At 40.6% G+C, this 25,761-nt stretch overlaps 1 protein-coding gene across 4 annotated transcripts in view; it reads left to right on the plus strand.

Moving 5' to 3' along the window:
* Window positions 1-25,761, plus strand: part of afdna (afadin, adherens junction formation factor a) — a 203,092-nt gene that overhangs the window by 60,392 nt on the left and 116,939 nt on the right. For all 4 annotated transcript variants that reach the window (XM_072265966.1, XM_072265967.1, XM_072265968.1 and 1 more), the window contains exons 7-10: window positions 10,950-11,061; window positions 12,980-13,153; window positions 20,483-20,577; window positions 23,231-23,490. In XM_072265966.1, the coding sequence (XP_072122067.1) occupies window positions 10,950-11,061; window positions 12,980-13,153; window positions 20,483-20,577; window positions 23,231-23,490 (641 nt within the window). The remainder of the gene's footprint in view (window positions 1-10,949; window positions 11,062-12,979; window positions 13,154-20,482; window positions 20,578-23,230; window positions 23,491-25,761) is intronic.

Genomic DNA, 25,761 nt, shown 5'->3' on the forward strand with positions numbered 1-25,761 from the left:
AATGCAGATCAGTATAAAGCTAGAGGCAAATAGAAGCCACTATTTGGATTAAATGTCTACAATTACATACATAGTTTGCCTTTAAACTTGGAAGTTAAGTGAAGTTTATCCTTTGTTTGGTTGCTTTTTACGCACAGTTTAGTAAAAGAATGAGAACTAATTTCTTATTTATCTCCTGCATATATTGAAGGTGGGGTTGCTTCACTAATAAATTCAAATACATTTTGTCTGTTTTGCATACTAGTTTGATTATTTATTCTGATGAGTTTGCTGTCTGTGTCTTGCCAAACTTATTAGAACAGATCTTACAGTGACCCATAATTTCTAGCCTTCTGTGTTTGGGCTGGGATATTGAAATAGGTTATAAAATCTGCAGTGTGGTTCTGAGTGTACCTTCCGTTAGAGATTGGTTGCAAGCACTTCAGCATCTCTAACATTAATAAACATTCAGTAGCACTTAGGACCTGGCAAAAAATAAAAACAATATTATATAAATTTAGATAAAGCATGTATATACAATTATGTAATTAAATACATTTCCAATAATTAACAAGGGCTTCACTTATTTTTTAGCAAATAAAATAGATATATCTCTGGTTTTATAGAAGGTGTGAATTAGGAAGAAAGTCTCTTGATTAATACAGTGGAAATTAAATGACATGTTTCAGGTTGTTGCCATAAACATTGAAATGATTTGTTTTTTTTTGGTGTTAATGTGCTTTGTACTGGTTATTGAATAGCATCAAATGTACGTAACTTATGCCTTAGTTGCTTTTGTTTGATACCATATCATAAACAGTAATTTGCATTAGCACAAGTAGTGTTGCCTAAAAATAGGATTATTAAGATGTAATATTAGTGTCATTAGTTTGATAGCTGCAACCAGAGATTTGTCCTCAACATTGCAAGATGTACTTTATTCAAATGTTGATCAAATACAAGTCAAGCTGTTTTTTTTTATTATACTTTGATCACATTTGAAATAGTAGTGGTTGAGGCGTGATACCAGTTATATTTATAGCTACACTGTTGTGTATGTTCACAATAGCACCTGTGACCAGGTAGATATGGTATTGAGATTGAATGTGATTCCAATGTAGAAGTAGTTTATGTCAAGTTTGCTTAACCTACCAGCCAAGCTATAGTTATGTTTTGAGTCTTTTCTTTTTGTTGTAAAGGTTACTATATGGTTGTCAAATAGGTCTTCCTGAACTTGTCTAGTCGGTTTGAATGTTGTCTGTTTATGCAGAGTTTCTACTATAACGTATTGAGGGCAGGGCCGGATTTAGTGGGGCCAGGACCCCTGGGCTGGAGACCCTGATGGCCCCCTGCTGACACCGTAAAATGCTGCTGTTCAAGCAAAAAAGGGCAAGAACAAGAGCAAAGGTCGTACTTGTCTAAATATCAAAGCTGTGGACTAAGACATTGGTTTAGTACAATATGTAGGCTATAAACTTACAGACCTTAAGAGGGAGGACAGAAAGTAATGCAGATTCTTAGTTTGAAGGACAGCATCTAAAACACTCAAAAATTGACCTAGACTTAGTTGGCTTAGTAAAGTTATGAGGGAGACGAAGTATGATGTACCCAGTCTTAAATTTTCATTTAGCTATTGCTGCACATACCATAGGCCTTATTTCTCAAACAATGCCAAAGTATTTTTATCTAGGTATTTTTCTCAACTGTGTGTTCTGAGAAAGTAAAATGGAAATGAGAGACAAAAAAGCCAAGAGAGATGGCACTATGGCAAACTAGGAAACTTGACAATACTCTGACAATACTCCTATTGCTGTACTGTGTGGCTTGCATTTACTACTTACTAGGTTTGTAAACAGTCAACTATTAGCCTATTGCCACAAAAACGGGAACAGCACTGACACACAAGCCTAGATATTTACAAAGTCAGATGCTTGTTTTTCAAAATTAAAGCGTAATTCTTTTGGATTTCTTTGGAAAAAAGTCATTGATCAGATCATTAAAATTCAGTTTCCGATAAGATCACTTTCAAGTGACATCAGAGTAAGATGACTCAGCCTGTCCTGTCCCATTGTGGTTCTGAGCCTATGTAGTTGCTGTTATCAGGCCTGCCAAATATGTCACTGGAGCCTCGGATAGCCAGTACCCCCCTCGACCAAAAACTTTACAATCACCAATGCTCTTCTCAATACGTCAGTCCAGTAGACACGTCTGACTTGAACTGTTTTTGCAGTTCTGTGTCTATTCTTCCGCTGTCAGACGCTAGTGTAACGTAGGTCAGTATCGTTTTCCTGTGGTGTTGGCTATTTTCATGCTCTCCTATGCACTCAGCGGCATGTTTCCAGTCACTGAAGCCAGTTTCGAAGATGGACTGACCATAACCATCACTGAAGATGCAGCATGCAAAACAAAACACACAGCCAGTGGGAAGGAATATAAAAGCCATTGCCTTGATATGTACTCACCATTTACGAGCTTGCGTTTGAAGTGAAACTTGGAGAAAAAAACATCTCTGCTGTTTGTATACTTGTTCCAAAGCTTTGATATCCACATCCTTATTTTGGCAGGACTCCGGCCCTTTCTTAGCCCAGTACGCTCGGACTGAATCATCTAACGTTTCCTTTCCCCAGCGAGCAGGATCAGTGCTGTAAGGATCTTCAGTAGCAGTAACGTTAACAGTAATGGTGGCCCGACTTGGTTGTTCGGAGGCCTCTGTGGTCAGGAATCCCAAAGTCATGCTCTCTGCCCCTTCAACGTTAGCTGCTGACTGTGGCAGGAAAATAGTCCTGTGCTAACGCTGGTGCTAGCGCTAGCTGTTGAACAAGTCTCCATTTGTCCACCGGTCTCAAGACTGTGACAAGAGCGATGGTACTGCTGCATCATCGAGAACAGGTTTAAAAATTCTGTCAACTTCAATGTCTTTTTTCATGCTTCTTTCTCACGATCCTCTTTTTCTTGTTTCTTTTTTTCTTTTCTGTGCTCCTCTCGTATTTTTTTTTGTCTGCCATGATGATGGCTACCTATTTTGGGCCCCGCTGCAGCCCAGCCTAGCCCTGCCTAAAGTTTGGCCCTGATTGTGGGAGTTTGGGTTGAGAAGTGTTGTATTTCTAGCTTACTCTTTGCAATTACTCCCTGTGGTTGTTGGTACTGCGTTCTGCAAGAATTTCAGGTTGTATCATAATGTCTGCATTAAGCACAACGGAACAAAATCACAATTTTGCATAGTCTTTCATTCGGAAAATATTTGAATGTTTTTACACAATCATGAAATCAGCCCTTAGTAATTCTAAATGTGTTTAACAATGAGGTTAGACAGCATCATTGGATGTTTACTTGGATTTTTGAAGTTCAAAGTAAATTGATTAGATTGAGGACATGTAGTCCTCTTTTATTGTCATTTAGTAATGCATGCATTAAGAAATGATACAATGTTCCTCCAGTGTGATATCACAGAAACACAAGACAGACCAAGACTGAAAAACTGACAAAAACCACATAATTATAACATATAGTTACAACAGTGCAAACAATACCATAATTTGATAGAGAGCAGACCATGGGCACGGTAAAGAAAAAGTCTCAAAGTCTCTCGAAAGTCCCATTATCTCACACAGACGGTAGAAGGAAGAAAACTCTCCCTGCCGTGAGCTTCCAGCACCGCAAACTTGCCGACGCAGCATCCTGGAAGCACCGGACCACAGTCCGACTCTGAGTCCATCTAAAAACTTCGAGCCTCCGACACTGAACACCATCTCTGCCGAGCGCTTCGACCCCATCCCCAGCCGCCAACAACAGGCAAAGCCGAGGATTTGGAGCCTTCCCCTCCGGAGATTCTCGATCGCACAGTAGCAGCGGCAGCGAACTGGGCATTTCAGAAGTTTCTCCAGATGTTCCTCCGTGCTTCTCACGTCCGTCTCCCATCAAATCAGAACTGTGCACGGCAACCTACTTACAAGTACCGATATCATTCACTGGAGAGGTCACGCACGCTGCGTCGCGCCGCCATCTTCTCCTCCGAATATTATTATGTATATATTCCCATGTACTACTTTGAGATTCATTTTCTTAAAGGCATAGGGAAAAAATGCATTAGAATTTTACAAAAAAAAGTACGTAAACGAAGGCTGACAAAGAACCCATATGTTATATGAAGATGAACTGCAAATAAACGCGAACATGAATTGTAAGTTGCCCAGGAAAGTGAGTCTGTAGGTTGTAGAATTACTTCAAAGTCGAGTTGGATGAAGTTATCTATGCCAGTTCAGGAGTCTGATGTTTGTAGGGTAATATCTGTTCCTGAACCTGGTGGTGTAGGACCTAAAGCTTCTGTACCTCCTGCCCAGTGGTAGTAGTAAGAAGAGACCTGGATGGTGAGCAGGGGTGATCTATGGGTACTGCTTTCTAATTGGCAGCACTCTGTGTAAATGTGCTCAGTGGTAGAAAGGGCTCTTTCTGTAGCCTTTTCTATTCCTGAACACTGGTGTTTCCATACCAGGCCGCGATGCAACCCGGTAGGATGCTCTCCACTGCATCTAAAGAAGTTTATCAAAGTTTTAGTTGATATGCTAAATTTATGCAAACTTCTAAGAAAGTAAAGGTGTTGATGTGCCTCTTTTGTGCTTGTATGTGCTGGTACCAAGACAGATCCTCTGATATGTTGACAGCAAGAAATTTAAAATTAAACCTCTGCAACTCTTGTCCTAATGAGGATTGACTCATGGACCTGGAGCATCTTCCTCCTGTAGTCAGTAATCAGCTCTTTAGTTTCGCCAATGTTGAATGAGAGGTGGTTGTGGCACCACTCAACCAAGTATAAAGTGAGTGGAACAGGGGGTTTAAGCACACAACCCTGTGATGCTCCTGTACTGATGGTGAATGTGGAGGAGATTTGTTGCCAATCCGTACCAACTGGGATCTGCCAGTGAAGAAATCAAGGATTCAGTTGCCCAGGAAAGTACTAAGTCCCAGGTTTTAGAGCATTGTGATTAATTTTGAGTGTTAAATGCTGACCAATGCATCTTCATTGTTCAAGTGTTCCAGAGCTGAGTGAATGTTCAATGAAATGGCATCTGCTGTTGACCTTTTGTGATGGTAGGCATTTGGAGCAAATTCAGGTTGCTTCTCAGGCCATAGTTGATATGCTTCATGACCAGTCTCTTGAAGCACTTCATTATAGTGGATCTAAGTGCTGCTAGGCAATAGTCATTGAGGCAGGTTACCGCATTCTTCTTGGGCACTGGTACGACTGATGCCTGGTTACCTCAGACTATTGGTGAGGTTGAAGATGTCTGTAAATACTCCAAAAGGCCTTCAACATGCTGCAAACAATGCTACAAAACAAGATTAGAACCAGTGATGTTAGAGGCAAGGTAGTAACATGGATAGAAGGTTGGTTGAAAGGCAGAAAATTGGTGATAGATAGGATCTTTCTAGGATGGCTGCTGGTGACTAGTTGAGTTCTGCAGAGTTCAGACCACAACTTTTCACTTTTATTCATTAATGATCTGGATGAAGGACCGATGGCGCTGTGGTCGGGTTTGTCGGTGATAGCAAGATGAGTGAGGGAATGTAGTCTTGCGGAGATGGGTAGTCTGCAGAAGAATTTGGACAGGTTAGAGCAGCAGACAAGTGTTAGATAACATAAGAAATAGGAGCAGGAGTAGGCCATCTGGCACATTGAGGTTGCTGCGCCATTCAATAAGATCATGGCTGATCTGGCCATGGAATGCCAGTTTAGGGATATTGGGTTAGATAATTTTGTGGGAAGATTAGAGGTGTAAATTATTTGTTAAATGGAGTGTTGAATTCTGGAATCTGAGGTGTATAGAGTACTAGATCAGGATTCTCTGAAGGCTAACTTGAGGTTATAAAAAAGGCAAATGTAGTGTTCACACCCATTTAGAGCAGACCAGAATATAAAGGTAATGATGTACAGATGAGGCTTTATGTGGTGTTGGGCTCAGACCATATCTCAAAGTTCAAAGTAAGTTTATTATCATGTCACCATATACTACCTGAGACTCATTTTCTTGCAGGCTTTTACAATAGGACAACGAAATGCAATAAAATCAAGGAAAAACTACACAGACTACAAACAACCAATATGCAAAAGAAAACAAACTATGCAAATATTAAAAAAAAAATCTGAGAACCTGATTTGTAGAGTCTTTATAAGTGAGTTCATAGCTTGTTGAATCAGTTTGTTGTTGAGGGAGTGAAGTTATCCATGTTGTTTCAGGAGCCTGAAGGGTTGAAGGGTAATAACTGTTCCTGATCCTGGTAGTGTGGGACCTAAGGCTTCTGTGCCTCCTTCCCAATGGCAGCAGTGAGAAGAAAGCATGGGTTGGATGGTGGTGGTCCTTGAAGGATGCTGCTTTCTTGTCATGGTGCTCCTGGTTGATGTGCTCAATTGTGGGGAGGGCTTTTCTTGTGATGGACTGGACTGCGTTCACCACTTTTTAGAAATGGCTTTTCTGATCTTGGGCATTGGTGTTTCCACACTAGTCCATGATGCAACCACTTGGGATGCACTGTCCATAGTGCATTTATAGAAGTTTAATCTAAGTTCGAGGTGACATACTAAATCTATGCAAACTTCTAAGAAAGTAGAGGCACTGTTGTTATTCCTTTATGCTTACACATGCTGGTATCTGGACACATCCTCTGATATTGATGCCAAGAAATTTAAAGCTGACCCTCTACAATTCTGTTGCCCTAATGAGAGCTGGCTCATGGACCTCTGGTTTCTTCCTCCTGTAGTCAATAATCAGCACTTTGGTTTTCCTGATGCTAAGTGAGAGGTGGTTGTTGTAACACCATTCAACCAGATTCTTATTTTCCCTATATGCTGATTTGTCACCACCTTTGATCAGGCCAATAACACTGGTGATGTCAGAAAACTGAAATATGCCATTAGAGCTGTACTTCGCCTCATAGACATCAGTAGAATAGAACGCTAAGCACACAGCCTTGTGGTGCACCTGTTCTGATGGCGATTATGGAAGAGATGTTGCCTAAGTGTACTGACTGGGGTCCACAAGTGAGGGATTGGAGGATCCAGTTGCACAAGGAGGTTTCAAGGCCTGGGTCTTGGAGCTTAGTCATTAGTTTCGAGGAGATTATAATGTTGAATGCTGAGCTGTTGTCAATGAAGAGTATCCTGATATATGTATCTTCACTGTCCAGGTGCTCTAGTGCTGAGTGAAGAGCCAATAAAGTTCAGAAGGATAAGTGGATGGGATCTCATTGCAACCTACTAGATACTGAAAGTGGACATGTAGAGGATGTTTTCTTGGTAGGACAGTCAAGGGTTGAGGGCACTGCCTTGAAATAGAACTGAGATCAGGACAAATTTCTTCAGCATGAGGGTGGTGAATCTGTGGAATTAGTTGTCACAAAGGGCCATGGAAGCCAGTCTTTGAATATATTTAAGGCAGAAATTGATACAGTTGAAATCCCTTTTTACTGGGCGTGTCTGGAAATGTGGCTTGTTAGCCCTTTGCTAACAGCCACTGGACTCCAGCAAGAAACCCACCTTTCTCGGGCAATGTATGTCTAGTGTGTATACAACTTTGGTCCTGCCAAATCTGTGAGGATGGGATGTCTTGTCCGCCCAAACACTATTTGTGTGGATGCTGTGTGATTTACTGCACCAGGCAATCACCTGTTGGTAAGAAATAACAGATTGTAACTGCATACAATTATAAAGAAGTATATGTAAGAATGTTAACTTAAGCAACCAGTTACTAAAGGAAAGAAGAAAAAAAGCAAAAAGGGCCCATTATACTTAAACAGTCACGTGCATGGTAGAGCTCAGGTCTTTCAGAGGCCGTTGTTTTCATTATCCACACTACACCTTCTGAATATCGCTCAAAATCCATCTCGAACAAATGAGTTCTCCCATGGGAGTATTAGTCCTTCCTTGAAACCATTCATTTGCACAAGTCACCTTGTGCAACAGAGACAGCATCCTCAGCCATCTTTCCTCTTATCTTCTGCCAGCTCCCACCAACAAAGACCTCTCTACCCAGAGTTCTCTAAAACCTTCTCCCAATTCTAGCATTTTGATTCCTTGACATCCCATTCCTAAGTTGAACAAAGGCCCTTATCTCAGCTGAAACCCAAACAGGCTCAAAGCAGAACAGATTGCTCTTACAGAACTGTTAAGTGAAATACCTACAGCATAGCAGTAAAAATCTTAATCAGGATGTTACACAGTCATGATTGTTTGGAGGGTTTAGGGTTATCAGGTAAAAGTTTAATTGTCATTCAGCTATATAAAATAATATGGCTGAAGTCCCTTGAATGTTATAGCTTGTACGTTTGTAGATTGGTGCATGGATGTTGTCCTGGAGCTGCTGCTCTGCATGAACAAGCCTGTAGCAGTTCTTCACATCATGCAGTGCAGCACTGGGAGTTGATGGTCCCCAACCCAGTACAGAATTCAGTATCTCCTTCAGCCTCAACAGGTGACCCCCAAAGCAGAAGGGCCTGGTCTGCAGCACAACAGGCCATGCAGCTCCCCCGCTGTTAATTTCTTCAATGAGTCAGTTACCAATAGTCAGCAGGGTCTTGCAATCACAACAGAAATGTTCAAGACAATCACCTCCACTGTCTGTTGGACCTCTATCTTCTTGCTTGGGTGGCTGAAGCAAACTGCAATACAGTGTGCAACAAGTCTAGCTCCACCACTATTGAGCAACTCGCTATTGGGGTGGGCCTGTAGTACATGATGTTCTTGATAAACAACAGTGTCTTGTTATTGTAAAGGACAAACAAATGCACCTTTGGTTGGACCCTGAAAGGCCGTGCATTCAAACAGCCACATTCTTATCGTCTTTTGTTCATTTTGACTGAGTTTAAAAAAAAAAATCCCCATCCTAAAGGCGGTAAAACTTTCAAATACGATTGGCTTTGACCATAGTATTTGAACGCAGATCTAATTGAATCTTCAGGATAATCAAAATGTAGTCAGATAATATTTTTCGGTAGGAATTAAGTCACTTAATTCTGTGTTTCAAATTCAAATTCTGTTAAGTTTTACTAGGCAAACTAAATGCCATAGTGTGTATTTTGGACACCATACCATCATGAGTATGGTAAGAATATTGAACTGACTTTCACAGAACTTGAAACAGTTTTTTTTTGGCGTAACTTCCACCACCTCCAACGGGATCCCACCACTAAGCACATCTTTCCCTCCCCCCCCCCCCCCGCATTCCGCAGAGATCGCTCCCTACGCAACTCCCTTGCCCATTCGTCCCCTCCATCCCTCCCCACTGATCTCCCTCCTGGCACTTATCCGTGTAAGCGGAACAAGTGCTGCACATGCCTTTACACTTCCTCCCTTACCACCATTCAGGGCCCCAAACAGTCCTTCTAGGTGAGGCAACACTTCACCTGTGAGTCGACTGGGGTGATATACTGCGTCCGGTGGTCCCGATGTGGGCTTTTATATATTGGCGAGACCCGACGCAGACTGGGAGACCGCTTTGCTGAACACCTACGCTCTGTCCGCCAGAGAAAGCAGGATCTCCCAGTGGCCACACATTTTAATTCCACATCCCATTCCCATTCTGACATGTCTATCCACGGCCTCCTCTACTGTAAAGATGAAGCCACGCTCAGGTTGGAGGAACAACACCTTATATTCTGTCTGGGTAGCCTCCAACCTGATGGCATGAACACTGACTTCTCTAACTTCTGCTAAGGCCCCACCTCCCCCTTGTACCCCATCTGTTACTTATTTTTATGCACATATTCTTTCTCTCACTCTCCTTTTTCTCCCTCTGTCCCTCTGAATATACCTCTTGCCCATCCTCTGGGTTCCTCCCCCCCCCCCCCCCCCCCCGTCTTTCTTCCCGGACCTCCTGTCCCATGATCCTCTCGTATCCCCTTTTGCCTATCACCCGTCCAGCTCTCGGCTCTATCCCTCCCCCTCCTGTCTTCTCCTATCATTTTGGATCTCCCCCTCCCACTCCAACTTTCAAATCCCTTGCTCACTCTTCCTTCAGTTAGTCCTGACGAAGGGTCTCGGCCTGAAACGTCGACTACACCTCTTCCTACAGATGCTGCCTGGCTTGCTGCGTTCACCAGCAACTTTGATGTGTGTTGCTTGAATTTCCAGCATCTGCAGAATTCCTGTTGTTTCAGTTTTTTTTTTAAATTGAGCATTTTAAAAAGAAACTGGAGGGTTATGCTGAGAGTTAGAGTGAAGGGTGAATTATATTTTATATTCTATGTAATCTCTTGTGACCTTTACATTAATCATGTTGGTGGCTACCCAGTGTTAGCCATTATCTTTTACCAAAACTGAAAGTTTTCCTCATCTGTCCACTTTTTGACGTGGCAGTCATAAGGCAAATTCATGTGATTTATTGCTAATGCTATTATAGAATGAGGGATTTAAACTATTAAACCAATTGGTCCTTTAGGCAAATGCAAAATGTAACATTTTTGTGGAAGTATAGGGAACTCTTCTGTTGTTAAGGCACGCATTCTTCAATTAGCATAAAAACACAATAAAGCCCATCTTGTTTGTTGGATGTTGTAATTGCATGTTAACTTGGTGCCCACACTTGAAGGTAATTCATCCATAAGTTCTGTGAAATGTTTTGTAGCAGCAAAAGATGTGATTCATTATTTTCTGATGATTTTTTTTGTATTTATCTAGTACTTTTAGAACATGGAACATTACAGCATAATACAGGCTCTGTGGCCAATGATATTGCGTCAGCTTTTTAAACTTACTCTAAAATAAATCTAACTCTTCCTTGTTATGTAGCCCTCCAGTTTCTTGCACTAACCACACTGTGCATTCTAGGTTTCATTTTATTCTCTAAGCTAATTATTTCATTAAATACTAAGTGCATTGTCTCAACTTAAAGTTGGGAAGTATAAATTTTCATTTTTTGGTAGGCATTGCTGAATATTGACTTTAAATGATTTGGTTGTTTCAAACTTTTCTTACGTAGGTAGTATTGCCACCTGGTGCACAGCACTCTGATGACAAAGGTGCTAAAGAGACTCTTCTTGAGGATGATGAATGTCCACTGCAGATTTTTAGAGATTGGCCAAGTGACAAAGGTGAGCAACATATATTTACACTGAAGGAATGTCAAGGAAGCCAGGCTTTTAACAAGTTTAATTTTGTGTAGATGGATGTGCAATTTACACATGCTGGTAAAGTGAAATGAAGAATTTAGTCTAAATAGAAAAGTTCATCCCATTCATTGATCTTAAGTTTTACAATGAAAATCTCACCATTGCTTTTTGTATTTGCCACATTTCTGTCTCTTCACTTGGGTGTGGGGGGTGGAAATGTGCTTTGTTCAGGGGAAGTAGAATGGGCTCATAAACCTTTTATGTAAGGATGAGCTCTTGTATCCTGAGACAGCATATACCTTTTCAGGCTACCATTGTACGTGGTGCTAAGGAATTAAGTTCTTCTGCTTTCTGGTCAAAAGTACTGCTTTAACAATTACAAGTTGTGATCAAACATGATACTATGATTTATAGGATTGTGCACATTACAGAATAGGAATGACACTTTCATGCTGTGTGATGTCAAAGAAAATGTAAGGGATTTTATAAAAGGCTATTTAACTATATAAATCTAGCTGCAACAGTTTTGTATTTCCTAGCTTTGTTCCTTGTTCTATGATATCTTGTTCTAACAAATAGCATGCTTTGAGCAGTTCCGATGAAAGCTCATTGAAAGATTGAGTAGCAAGGACATGTATCTTCAGTATCCCTAATTAAGAGCCCAGAAGCACCACCATTACTTCCTGAAGGATATAGCTGCCAGGCTGGATGTGTCACAGGTGATTAGTTAACCAAGAGGGGTAAACCTACCCAACCCCATCTTACCAGTCTACCTTTTGCAGATGAACCTTATAGAATATTCTCTGCAGCTCCCATGTTCGAGGTACTTAACACCAAGCAGCTTTTTGACTAGTTGATTTCCAGCACATGGATGCAGTGGTGTACCATCTACAATATGCGCATTATTACTTGCCATAGCTATTTGGGTAGTACCATCCATATCATATGACTATTATCAGTAAGCATGGGTAATCAAGTTTGGAGTGGCTGGATGCACTTTATATTCGCTGCTTGGCTTCACACACGACTTCTGGGGCTATCTGTGTGGAGTCTGCATAATTCCTCTGCTACCATGGGAGTTGTTCCATGTGAATGTTCCATTTATTTCTCATGCCCAAAAGACCTGCTGGTTGTTGGCTAGAATAAAATTGCCACTCTGTAGATGGGTAGTAGGAAAATCAAGCTGTGCTGATTGGTTGGTTACAAGGTTGTAAAATTAACCTTGTTGAAAGCATGATTTACTGGGCACTAGAAATGGTTACAGGAAGATGGGTGGGACAGTGGGATTGATGAGCTTGCTTTGTAAAAGGGATTAGGTTGTGGGCTCCATGACCAAGTATGAAATATTTTAAAATTAATCTTCAGGTTTTTATTTCAATTAAATCAGTTTCAATGGACATTTAAGAATACTAACCTTTGACAGTAGTTGGTTGAATCGATCAGAGCTAATCCATCCTGCAGGTTTAAAGGATCAACAACCTTAAATGTTGATGTTGGTTGTGCTTAGTTAAATGATGCTGATTTTGCTGGAGAGGGTAGGGTAATTTGTGTTCATAAAATAACTTAGTGTTTTTCACACTGCTGTGTCATGTCTGAAGTGTTTGACTGCTGCTTTTAATGGAGTTCTCTGATCCATCATTTCTGCATATGTAGACAAAGCTGTTGGTCTGTCTTTGTATTTTCTTGAGAATGCTAACAAATGGCTTCTGTAGTTATTTTACTGGGCAAAGGAAGTGACTCTATGCTGTTTATTTAAGCCTATTAAAAATCTATAAACTATTTTCCTGTATTCAGACCCGTGGTTTCCTGGCTTCATTGTTCATTCATAATGTACATGAATCAAAGCTGATTCTAATTGTGGGTTGACAAGTAATCATGGCAACATTTTGTTTTAAAACAGGTACTTTAGTTTTCCAATTAAAGAAAAGACCATTTGACCATATCCCAAAGAATGCAAGGAAACAAAAGGAAATAGATGGCAGACCATCAAAAGGAAAAGAAAGGAATGATAGTTCAGTCTATGGATCATCATTACCGCCTGAGAAACTGCCATATCTTGTTGAGTTGAGTCCTGGTAAGAGTTGTATAATGTTTTCAAAGGTTTCTTTGTATAGCTGAACGCAAGTCCCATCTAATTCTTAGCTTGCCAACTGATTTATTTTTTTCCGTCTATACCTTAGTTTCTTGCATAGTTGAAAGATTCTGATGTAGCCAATCCTTTGCTTTGGGCTCTAACTCAAATGCTTGTATAATTCATTAATTTGTCTAATAGTGTTTTTGTTGCGAACATTTTATAATGTTACCATTACTGTAGGTATTAATGCTTCATTTGTTTTTTCTCAGCAGTTCCACAATTGTTTACAAAGAATTATAAAATGTGCAGTGTTAAATTGCAGTACTATGTGGTTCAACATAGCCTAATCATTTTATGTTGAACCACATATTGCATCTCTCCTTAATGTTGCATAACCTGCTTTTGTGTTGAAGTTTTAATGACTTAATAAGTTCAGAAGTCATGAAATTTGTTGTTTTGTAGCAGCAGTGTAAGACTAAAATGACAGGAAGTAAGAAAAACAGTACAAAAGATAAATAATGAGTTAATATCCATGAGTTCATGGACCATTCAGCAATCTGATAGCGGAGGAGAAGCTGTTCTTAAAATGTTGAGTGTGGGTCTTCAGGCTCCTATACCACCTCTCTATTGGTATTAACATAAAGAGGGCATATCCTGGGTGATGAGGGTCTTTAATGATCGATGCTGCCTTCATGAGACACTGCTTCTTGAAGCTGCGCGCAATGCAGGGAAGGCATGATGGAGCTGGCTGAGTCTACAACTCTGCGGCCTCTTGTGATACTGTGCATTATCAGGATGTGATACGTCCAGTCAGAATGCACCATACATCTACAAAAATTTGCAAAATTGCTGATCAATTATTACGTATTTTAACTGTTTGAGCTATCGGTATCATTATTTTAAGATTGTTTAGTTTGTGAAACTTATGTGCCTGTTTTTATTCAGTGTTTATTCAGGTGGATTAGCAGAAGCAGGTTTATGTAAACATGGAAAAAGTGTTTTCATCAAAGAAATCTTTAGAATCAGGACAGAAATGTACATGCTCTATGACGTAGAATCATTTTAACCACACATTCAGACATGGCCACACAGATTCTTGTCTTCCTCAACCACCCTCCCTTTATGCCATGTTCCCAGTCCACTCTCCCCATGTTCTGGTTTGTTCCTATTCCCTCCAAAATACAGCTGACCACCACTTGTTCTCTCTCCTACTGCATGGCATAAACACTAAATTTTAATCTCTTGAACTAAACCATAATTATCTTAAGTGACGTTATGAACATATGTTGCTTCTTTTAGTGTTTTTGTAGGTTTCTGCTCAGATCTGATAGTTTCTTAATCCCATTTAGAATTTTATTCTCCAAATAATATGTAACTTTGTTCATGTTATCTGAAAATGTAACAAAATTCATGCTCATCAACATTGGGAGTCATTTAACTATTATATGGCCATTCTGCAAATTTATTTGTACTTGTAATCTTTCTTAGTGTCAACTTCCTGAAAACTGACAACCCCAGACGTTTGATTGTGCTTCTTCCTAGCTATTCGCTGCACTTGGGTTTTATATCTATTACTTTATGGGTTCCTCTATTAAATTATGCTGATATTAGTTCATGTGGTTCCTTAAATGCCTCCTGTAATCTGTGACTCTGCAACTAGTGTCTGTCTTCAATTTCTTACTCAGCTTTTGATTCTTACTCCAACGTTAAATGATTTCACTTCTGGTTCTGATTTGTAACTGCTATTGCTTATTTGTATTTGGATACAGGTTAAATGTTGAATGCTTTCCACTTTCGTATGCAAATCTAGAAGTTCCTCAGTGACTGAAAATATGAGTAAAATTGCAGAATCAGGATCACCGGCAGATGCCAGCTCTGTCCTGCCTTCCGTGCATTGTGGACATCTTCAAGAGGCAGTGCCTCATGAAGGCAGTACATAGTAATAAAAACTATAAATTACAATAACGTGTAAAAAAAAAAGTGCAATAAAGGGGCAAAATTACTAAGTAGGTGTTCATGGGTTCATTGTCCATTCAGAAATCTGTTTGAAGAGGGGAAGAAACAGTTCCTGAAATATTGAGTTTGTGTTTTTGATTGTAGCAATGACAAGAGGGCATGTCCTCTTCTCATTAAAAGAATGCTGCAATGAACAGCATAAAAGTACCTTACTAGATCCAGTAACTGCCATGGAAACAGATAAACTATCAGTTGAAGTGATTAAAAGTTTCTTCATGACAGCTGTGAAGGCCAAGTCATTGGATATATTTAAAGGGGATGTTGATAGATTCTTGATTAGTAAGGGCTTCATAGGTTATAGGGAGAAGGTAGGAGAATGAGGATAATAAATCAGCCATGATGAAATGGCTGAGCAGACTCAATGTGTTGAATGACCTTATTCTATTCATATGTCTTATAATTGTGAAACCTCTGGTTTCTTTGGGCTGTGTAAGTCTAGGGAATACACACTCCGGTCCCGTCAAGTCCATGAGATTGGGATGGCTCTCCCACCCCAAACCCCGGTTTGTGTGGATGCTTTGTAATTTGCTACCCTGTTACAACTCGGTGCCAAGAAATGACAGACAGCACATTGAATATGATTGACAGAATTATATTGATGGATGTTAACTAAAGGGTTAGTAAAGAAAAGAGGGGGAAAAAAACAAAAAGGGCCCATTATAATTAAACAGTCAAATGTGCACAAGTTGGAGCTGAACTCTTGCAGAAGTCATATTCACTGATCCTCAGTAGACCTCAGCACCTTACTCCATCCAATCATGGTCCCCCACCGGGTTGAATCCTATAGCCGGTTCCCTCCAGTGTCTTCTCTCCATCTCCCACTGAAAAAAGACCCCAGCTCACACCGGTGTCAGGGAAACAGCAAAAAAAAATAGCTCCCCTTATTGGATGGTTGGCTCATATTCCAAAGCACCTGTTATCTCTAACCATAACCCAAACACTGCTTCTGCAGGAAGACCATTATGTTATCAGTGAAACCTCTTCCAGGGAGTTACAGTGGTATGGTCTAAGAAGGTGGCACGCAACTTGGGGACCCTTCGGTTAATGGTTGGGGTCCATGGTAGTAAAAAGATTGGGAACTTTGGTCTAAGAAATGAGAAGCATATGGGTATTAAAACATCCGTCTTCATTGAGGATACTATCAATGTAATAAGAATGGAAACTGTACTGGGGAAAGCAGGACCAGATTCAAATTGGATAAAAGAATCGCTGAAAATCTTTTGGTATTCATGCAGCAAAGTCATCTAGTCTGGATGAGATCCATCCTATATTGCATTTTTCTAATCCAAGGGTACCTTGGGAACATTTAATTACAGTAGAATATATAACAGTATAGTATTTAGAGTACAGAATGAGGCCATTTACTGCAGCGTCTTGCTGGCTTTTATTTTCCTATGGCACCTCCTGCTACCATCTTCAGTTAATCAAAATAGTATATTCTTTAAGCACTTCTGTGCTTTTATGAGCCTCTTCTACTCCTTATAGTTGTGTGTTCACACTTCTTCACTTTCTGGGTAAAGAAACTTCTAACTTCTGAATTTCTTATTAGGCATGGCAGTATAGTGGTTAGCGTAAAGCCATTACAGCACCAGTGATCGTTGGTGGGGATTCAGTTCCTGCCATTGCCTGTAAGTTGTCCCTGTGACTCCAGGTGCTCTAGTTTCCTCCTACATTCCAGACTTGCGGTTAGGATTAGTGTGTTGTGGGCATGCGGTGTTGGCACCAAGTGGATGGCAACACTTATGGACTGCTGAGCACAATCTTCACTGATTTGATTTAATGCAAATGATGCATTTCACTATGTTTGGATGTGCATGTGACAAATAAAACTTGTCTTTCATGTTGGTCTCCCTGCAAGTTGTACATATGTTATCATGCCCCTTTCTCAAGAAATGAATATAGGGCTATTAAATCTTTACTGATAAATATGTTTAAAACTATAAAGACCACATCTGTTTTAATACTCCAAGTGATCCAACTAAAATTCTGTATAAGCCTAACATTGCTTTTATGATATTTGTTAAAGAATGTGCATATAAGAATTCAGAGTTCTGTGATAAAAATCAAAAGATGCAGTAGCGATCCTCTGCTATTCTCTGCTTCAATAGTGCAGTTGTAATGTTGTTGATGCATACTCAATAACCTACCTGCTACCCTGTGTGACAAGTTTAAGGACTAAGAGTCTTGGGTGGTTCACTTTCTTTCACTTCTAGGAAACATAGAAACATAGAAAATAGATGCAGGAGTAGGCCATTCGGCCCTTTGAGACTGCACTGCCATTTATTATGATCATGGCTGATCATCCAACTCAGAACACCGCCCCAGCCTTCCCTCCATACCCCCTGACCCCCATAGCCACAAGGGCCATATCTAACTCCCTCTTAAATATAGCCAATGAACTGGCCTCAACTGTTTCCTGTGGCAGAGAATTCCACAGATTCACCACCCTCTGCGTGAAGAAGTTCTTCCTAATCTCGGTCCTAAAGGGCTTCCCCTCTATCCTCAAACTGTGACCCCTCATTCTGGACTTCCCCAACATCGGGAACAATCTTCCTGCATCTAGCCTGTCCAATCCCTTTAGGATCTTATACGTTTCAATCAGATCCCCCCTCAATCTTCTAAATTCCAACGAGTACAAGCCCAGTTCATCCAGTCTTTCTTCATATGAAAGTCCTGCCGTCCCAGGAATCAATCTGGTGAACCTTCTCTGTGCTCCCTCTATGGAACTGTTAGTCTTGTTTGTAACTGCATCAGACTGTGGCCATAAATTTGCTTCAGATATATTGTAGGAACATGTGACGAATTTATAGTAGCTATAAATTTCTAGGCTATCTACTTATCAAACAGCTGTTAGACTATAAAAGATAATTATTGTTCTGTTTTCCAGCATTTTTTCCCTTTTGGTAATAGAGCTTTTAATAGTACTAAAAGTAGGGTTTGCAAATTTGGGGTGGATTCCACTGCATAAGGAAGCATTATATAGATTAAAGGAGGTGGATACGATAGCATTTAAATTTGGGGCGATACCAAGAACACATAAATCAGAGCTTAATTTACAGAAAGTGGAATATGTTATCCAAAATTAAGTTGAGGCTAAGTCGACTGTAAATTTTGGGGCTTGGTGTATGGGGTTAGGAATGTGGCTTTGGTTGATTAAAGATAGACTAAATTTATTTATCCCATGTACATTGAAAACATAGTGAAATACATCATTTGCATCAAATCAAACCATTGAGTATTGTTGTGCCAGTCTTGCCATGTTTCTGGTGCCAACATAGTGTGCTCACAACTTACTAACCCTTAACTACATGTCTTTGGACTGTGGGAGGAAACCGGAATATCCAGATGAAGCCCATGCAGTCATGGGAAAACTGCACGAACTCTTTACAGACAGCAGTGAGAATTGAAACCCGATCGAGGGTTGCTGGTTCTGTAAAGTAATGCACTAAACATGAAGCTACCGTGCTGCCCTAACAGAGCTACGTGGCATTAGTTGTGCAAATGAGAGTAGTCAAGAGCAATATAGGCCTTTTGACTAATGGTAATAAAATAAATGGAAATAGTAAGAAAAACCTCAATGAATAAATGAAACTGGAAAATTACCAGCATGTTGAATTATATTGGCGCAGATACTTGCAGCAGAGAAAGATGTTCAGTCTGGAAGAATAAGTGACATCCTGGGCATAAGTGTTTTTCATTGTAGGATTTTAAAAGGGAAACATCAAAAGTGACTTAGTATTTGGAAACCTTCGTGCTAAATCAGGAAATTGTGGATGTCAGCAAATAATTAAAAATAAACATGGAAACAAGGGAATCCTTAACTGTATAGGCTAATGTGGTGTTGGGTAATTATTGAGTAACTGATAGGTCAGGTCACTCATCTGAATGCTACTGGTACCATGTAACCCAGTACTATCTGTCGCATGGTCGGGTGGTCGGCAACTAAACCAGCTCCCCCACCAGGCCTGCCTGGTGAGGAGGGTGGCTAGACACCCTGCAGAACGAAAAAAATGACCTGTCCAAGGGTGAATGAACCCTCTCGTAGGGTCAATGGTCATCTAGCAAACACGTTCAGTGGAGCATGGAAAGGGCATCCCTTGCATCAAAGCTTGGTCTGGCCATTCACGGCAACAGAACTTCTCCCAGCCGTCTTGGACCCCACCATGCCGCTGGATCCGGGTGGGGATGTCGAGAGGGTGGGTCTGGACCTGTGCAAACCCCCACTCACCTAAAATCCATTTACGCACACGCTGTTCCTTTCTGAGGAGTGGGGTCAACCCCACTAATTGACTGAAAGGAGCCATCCTCATCCTATGGGATGGATAGCCAGAGAGAGAGAGAATAACTGAGCAGCTTGGAATTTTTACAGCTAATCAGTGTCAGCATGGATTTAAAAAAAAAGGTTGTGCTTGGTAAAATGGCTTGGTTCCTCTTCTCCCCCCTCCCCCCCAAACCACCCCAAGAACTGGCTTTCAATGAGGTGAATATATAGTCTATGTGAACAGACTTCAAGAATTAAACTGAATTGAAGCTGGAATTAAATCAGATAATTAACTATATTAGGGATTGGTTCAGTAGCATAGGAGGGAGTAGAGATAACAGGCAGATACTCAAATTAACAAGTTTTGATGGTGTCTAAGATCTATAAATTCTATATAATATTGCAAACTCTATGAAGTCACCAATGACACTACCCTTGTTGGCAGTATCTCAGATGGCAATAAACAGACATATGAGAATGGGACAGATTGGCTGGTTGAGTGGTGTCACAATAACATCCTCACTCCATGTCAGCAAGGCCACATAATAGAGTAAACATGTTGTAAATCTGTATAAAGTTGTATGCAGATTGGTTGATTAAACAGTTTACAGGTACATAGCTGCAGTATGTACCTTCAACAGATGCTTTTGGGCAACTTGTCAAACTTGCCTTTTTTTTTAATGATACACCTGCAAACCCTGTCTCTGAGAGCTTGGGCATGTCATCCTTTGCAAATCGCCCTCCAAACTGTACACTTGGAAATACATAGCCTTTCCTTTATTGCTATTTGGCCTGAACCTTGAAATGACTGACTTGGAATATTTCCATCGCAAGGATTGTAGCAGCTAAAATGCAGCTCAACACTGCCCTCTTAAGGCCAATCAGAAATGGGTAATGTCTGAATTTTTAAAAAGTTAATTCCAAACACCATGCTTGCTATTTTTTCCTCAGTCATTTCATACCGAATTGCCAAAAATGTAATTTTAAAATTTAAATAGATGAAGTAATTAAACAAACCAGATGCTCAAAGGCTATATTTATAAATGTTGCAGATGGTTCAGATTCCAGAGATAAGCCAAAACTCTATCGTTTACAGCTGAATGTTACTGATGTTGGAACTGAAAAGTCAGACGAGAACTCCATACAAGTAAGAATGAGTTTTCTGTGTCTTATGAAATAAAAGCAGCTTAAGGAAGACCTGGGGTCAGTATTTTAAATAGACCACATTTGGAACTGGGATATTCTAGCAGTGGAGGCAGTCAAAAAGAGATATTCAGTATGCTATTTCATGGCATGAGAGGTTTGTACTATTATAAGTGACTAAGAGAATTGGATTTGTGCTCATAGTAGTTCAGAGGAATGCAGGTGGTCTTATAGGTTCTAAGATGAATATGGTGAGATGTTCCCATATTAGAATTTCAAGTGAGGAATATAGTTTCAAGATGCAGTCAACAGAAACTATATTGGATCATTCAGAAAACAACACCATTAGCCATTGCGGCCTGGAAGGTAACGAGCTGGTGGTGATTGACACTGTGCAGGGTCATCTGATCACAGCCAGAGTGCAGATGGCATGAAGCTTGGTCTGGATTGTGTGAGAAGTTGTCATAGGTCACAATGGGACAAATGCAGGATGTAGAGCTAGGCTGGGAAGTGGCAGATGAAGTTCAATCCAGAAATGTGTGAAGTGATACACTTTTGAAGATCAAACTTAAAGACAAAGTACAGGGTTAATGGCAGGATTCTTAGCAATGTGGAGTTACAGAGCCATCTTGGCACCCATGTCCATAGATCCCTTGAAGTTGCCAATCAGGTTGATAATGGTTAGAGGCATATGTTGAGTTACCCTTCATTAGTTGGAGGATTGAGTTCAAGAGCCGTGAGGTAGTTTTGCAGCTCTCAAAAATCTGGGTTAGACCACACATGGAGTAATGCGTTCATTTCTGGTTGTCTCCTTATAGGAAGGATGTGGAAGTTTCAGCATGTGTGCAGAGGAGATTTGCAAGATGCTGCTTGAACTAGAGAGTATGTCTTATGAAGATGGGATGTGTGAGCTAGGGCTTTTCTCTCTGGAGCAAATGAGGATGAGAGGTGATTTGATGAGAAGTGTACAAAATGAGAAGCATTAATAGAGTAGATAGCCAGACATTTTTACACAGTGAATAATTGGCTTATATGAGGAGGCATAATTTTAAGGTGTTTGGAGGAAAATATTGGGGTACGTCAGAGGTAAGTTTCTTTTTTACATAATGGTGATGTTAGAGGAGGATTTATATGCATTTGGAAAGGCATGGCCTAGTTTGAGACAGTCAGCATGACTTTGTGTGGAGCAGGTCATAACCTTAAAAATGATTACTTTGAGGAGATAACAGAGGTGCTTGATGCGGGTAAGGCAATGGACATGATCTATATCGATTCTACTTAGGAATTTGATAAGATCCTGCATGGTAGGTTGATACAGAAGATAAAGGTGCTTGAGAGCCAGAGTGAATTACAAGTTTAGATTTGCCCAGAGAAGTCAGTGTAGGGGTGTAAGGCTATTTTTCCGAGAAGGGTCCATGACCACTGGTGTTCCACAAAGATCAGTGCTGGTACCCCTGAATAGCAGTGAATTATATGAAAATATAGCAAATTTGCAGATCAGTGCAGTTGTGGATAGGGACAGTGGCTGCCCTTAGCACGTCCTTGGGTTGTGTTGGAATACTTTGTTAATGCAAACAACACATTTCACTGTATATTTTAATGTACTTGAGATAAGTTAATCTGAAACATCAAAGAATACCACTTAGTGATCTGGGCAGTGAAATATCAGATGGCGTTTTATCTGGCAAGTCTGAGGTGTTGCACTTTGAGAGGTCAGATGAAAACTAAGGGATCTTAGGATTCAAGTCCATAGTTGTGCTGCAGCAATTGTAAACTTTTGTTGGACAAGCTTGCAGTATTGGTCATTCCATTGAACGATGTGAAAGGGTGCAAAAGAGCTTTACAAACATGCAGCCTGGATTAGAGAATATAACTACAAAGAAAAGTTGAACAAACTTAGATTGTTCTCCTTGTAGTGTCAGGTTGAGAGGAGATATGAAAAACGATTTTAAAGCTCAGAGGCATAGATAGGATAAACCATCTTTTCCCCAGACGTCAAAACGCCAGAGGGCATTTTTATGGTTAGAGGGGTGACTTTTAAAGGAGACATGCTGTCTGGAATTTGTTACAAGGAGTAGTAGAAAAATCGGACAGTTTGGAGTTTGAGGCTTTGAGATGTTAATATGAAGAGAATGGAGGGATATGGATGATATGCAGATGAAGGACTTTCAGTATAAATTGGCGTCGTGATTGACACAACATTGTGGGCCGAATGGCCTGTCAGGTGTTGGTGCTATGTTAGAACTGAAGTCAATCAGCTATGATGATAATGAATAATGGGACAGGTTTTATATAGTCTTCTGGTTGTGCTTTATGTTCTTGGGCTAGATAATGATCAACTGTTGGATTTCAAAAAAAAGGCTTTCCATTAAAATACTGTTAAATTTCTTTCCCAGTTTTGCTCTTTTGAGAGAGTAGCTTGTTGGATATTGGACATACAAAACAAACTCAACCATTTTATTTGTTATGAATGACATTCTGCAACAGTATTGTCATATTGCTATATACAATATAGTTATTGCTTCTGAATGCATTTCATAATATTTTAAACATTTCAAATTTAAAAAAGTGATTTAATACATTTTTAATTGTAGATTTGTGATGAGGATTTAATTTTTTTGCATTTACAACAGCATTGATTAAAATTTGCTTTGTAGCTCTTTGGTCCGGGAATTCAGCCTCATCATTGCGATCTTACAAATATGGATGGAATAGTAACAGTTACTCCTCGCAGCTTTGATGCAGAAACCTACGTTGATGGCCAGCATATTACTGAGACTGTCATGTTGCAGAGTGGTATGAATATTCAGTTTGGGTCATCGCATGTGTTCAAATTCGTGGATCCTAGTCAGAATCATATGGCCAAGAAACCTGTGGAGGCTGGACCTATGGTCAAGGGTCAGAAAATTAAATCTGGGTATGTTACTTTTACGTGTGGGGTGTGTGACCTGTGCTTTTTGTGAAGCTGTTAAAATCTAACATAAGTAATTTTAATTAATTAATGTTAAAATGTTAAATGTTTAAAATGTATTGAATAGGTTTGACCTCGAGTGTTTTTCTGTATCAGAGCTAAGTAATATGCAGAATGGCGTTCTAAAAGCTTATCTATTTTTACTTCAAAATTAAAACTTAAAGGGGGGATAATTTCTTGTAGGTCAAGTCTTTTGACTGAAAATGGTCCTCAAATTCCCAGCCAATCTTGTTAATTCTGAATTGAAATTTGAAATATTTGTCTGGTATCTGAGTATGTTACATGACTGTTAATTACTGAGGGATGTTGTCTGTCTGTCCTACATCCAACAGCTGCTAGTCCAGTGGAAAGCAGATTTTCAAAAGATTTTGTGCATAGAACATAGAATAGTACAGCACAGTACAGGCTCTTTGGCCCACAATGTTCTGCCGACCCTCAAACCCTGCCTCCCATATAAACCCCCACCTTAAATTCCTCCATATACCTGTCTAGTAGTCTCTCAAATTTCACCAGTGTATCTGCCTCCACCACTGACTCAGGCAGTGCATTCCACGCACCAACCACTCTCTGAGTAAAAAACCTTGCTCTAATATCCCCTTTGAACTTCCCACCCCTTACCTTAAAGCCATGTCCTCTTGAATTGAACAGTGGTGCCCTGGGGAAGAGGTGCTGGCTATCCACTCTATCTGTTCCTCTTATTATCTTGTACACCTCTATCATGTCTCCTCTCATCCTCCTTCTCTCCAAAGAGTAAAGCCCTAGCTCCCTTAATCTCTGATCATAATGCATACTTTCTAAACCAGGCAGCATCCTGGTAAATCTCCTCTGTACCCTTTCCAATGCTTCCACATCCTTCCTATAGTGAGGCGACCAGAACTGGACACAGTACTCCAAGTGTGGCCTAACCAGAGTTTTATAGAGCTGCATCATTACATCGCAACTCTTAAACTCTATCCCTCGACTTATGAAAGCTAGCACCCCATAAGCTTTCTTAGCTACCCTATCCACCTGTGAGGCAACTTTCAGGGATCTGTGGACATGTACCCCGAGATCCCTCTGCTTCTCCACACTACCAAGTATCCTGCCATTTACTTTGTACTCTGCCTTGGAGTTTGTCCTTCCAAAGTGTACCACCTCACACTTCTCTGGGTTGAATTCCATCTGCCACTTCTCAGCCCACTCCTGCATCCTATCAATGCCTCTCTGCAATCTTTGACAATCCTCTACACTATCTACAACACCACCAACCTTTGTGTCGTCTGCAAACTTGCCAACCCACCCTTCTACCCCCACATCCAGGTCGTTAATAAAAATCACGAAAAGTAGAGGACCCAGAACAGATCCTTGTGGGACACCACTAGTCACAATCCTCCAATCTGAATGTACTCCCTCTACCACCACCCTCTGCCTTCTGCAGGCAAGCCAATTTTGAATCCACCTGGCCAAACTTCCCTGGATCCCATGCCTTCTAACTTTCTGAAGAAGCCTACCATGTGGAGCCTTGTCAAATGCCTTTCTAAAATCCATATAGATTACATCCACTGCACTACCCTCATCTATGTGCCTGGTCACCACCTCAAAGAACTCTATCAGGCTTGTTAGACACGATCTGCCCTTCACAAAGCCATCTTGACTGTCCTTGATCAGACCATGATTTTCTAAATGCCTATAGATCCTATCTCTAAGAATCTTTTCCAACAGCTTTCCCACCACAGACGTAAGGCTCACTGGTCTATAATTACCTGGACTATCCCTACTACCTTTTTTGAACAAGGGGACAACATTCGCCTCCCTCCAATCCTCTGGTACCATTCCCGTAGACAACGAGCACATAAAGATCCTAGCCAGAGGCTCAGCAACCTCTTCTCTCGCCTCGTGGAGCAGCCTGGGGAATATTCTGTCAGGCCCCAGGAACTCATCTGTCCTAATGTATTTTAACGACTCCAACACCTCCTATCCCTTAATATCAACATGCTCCAGAACATCAACCTCACTCATATTGTCCTCACCATCATCAAGTTCCCTCTCATTGGTGAATACAGAAGAGAAGTATTCATTGAAGATCTCGCTCACTTCCACAGCCTCCAGGCACATCTTCCCACCTTTATCTCTAATCGGTCCTAACTTCACTCCTGTCATCCTTTTTTTCTTCACATAATTGAAGAATGCCTTGGGGTTTTCCTTTACCCTACTCGCCAAGGCCTTCTCATGCCCCCT

The sequence above is a fragment of the Mobula birostris genome, chromosome 8 (assembly GCF_030028105.1).
Source record: "Mobula birostris isolate sMobBir1 chromosome 8, sMobBir1.hap1, whole genome shotgun sequence".
Lineage (NCBI taxonomy): Eukaryota > Metazoa > Chordata > Chondrichthyes > Myliobatiformes > Myliobatidae > Mobula > Mobula birostris.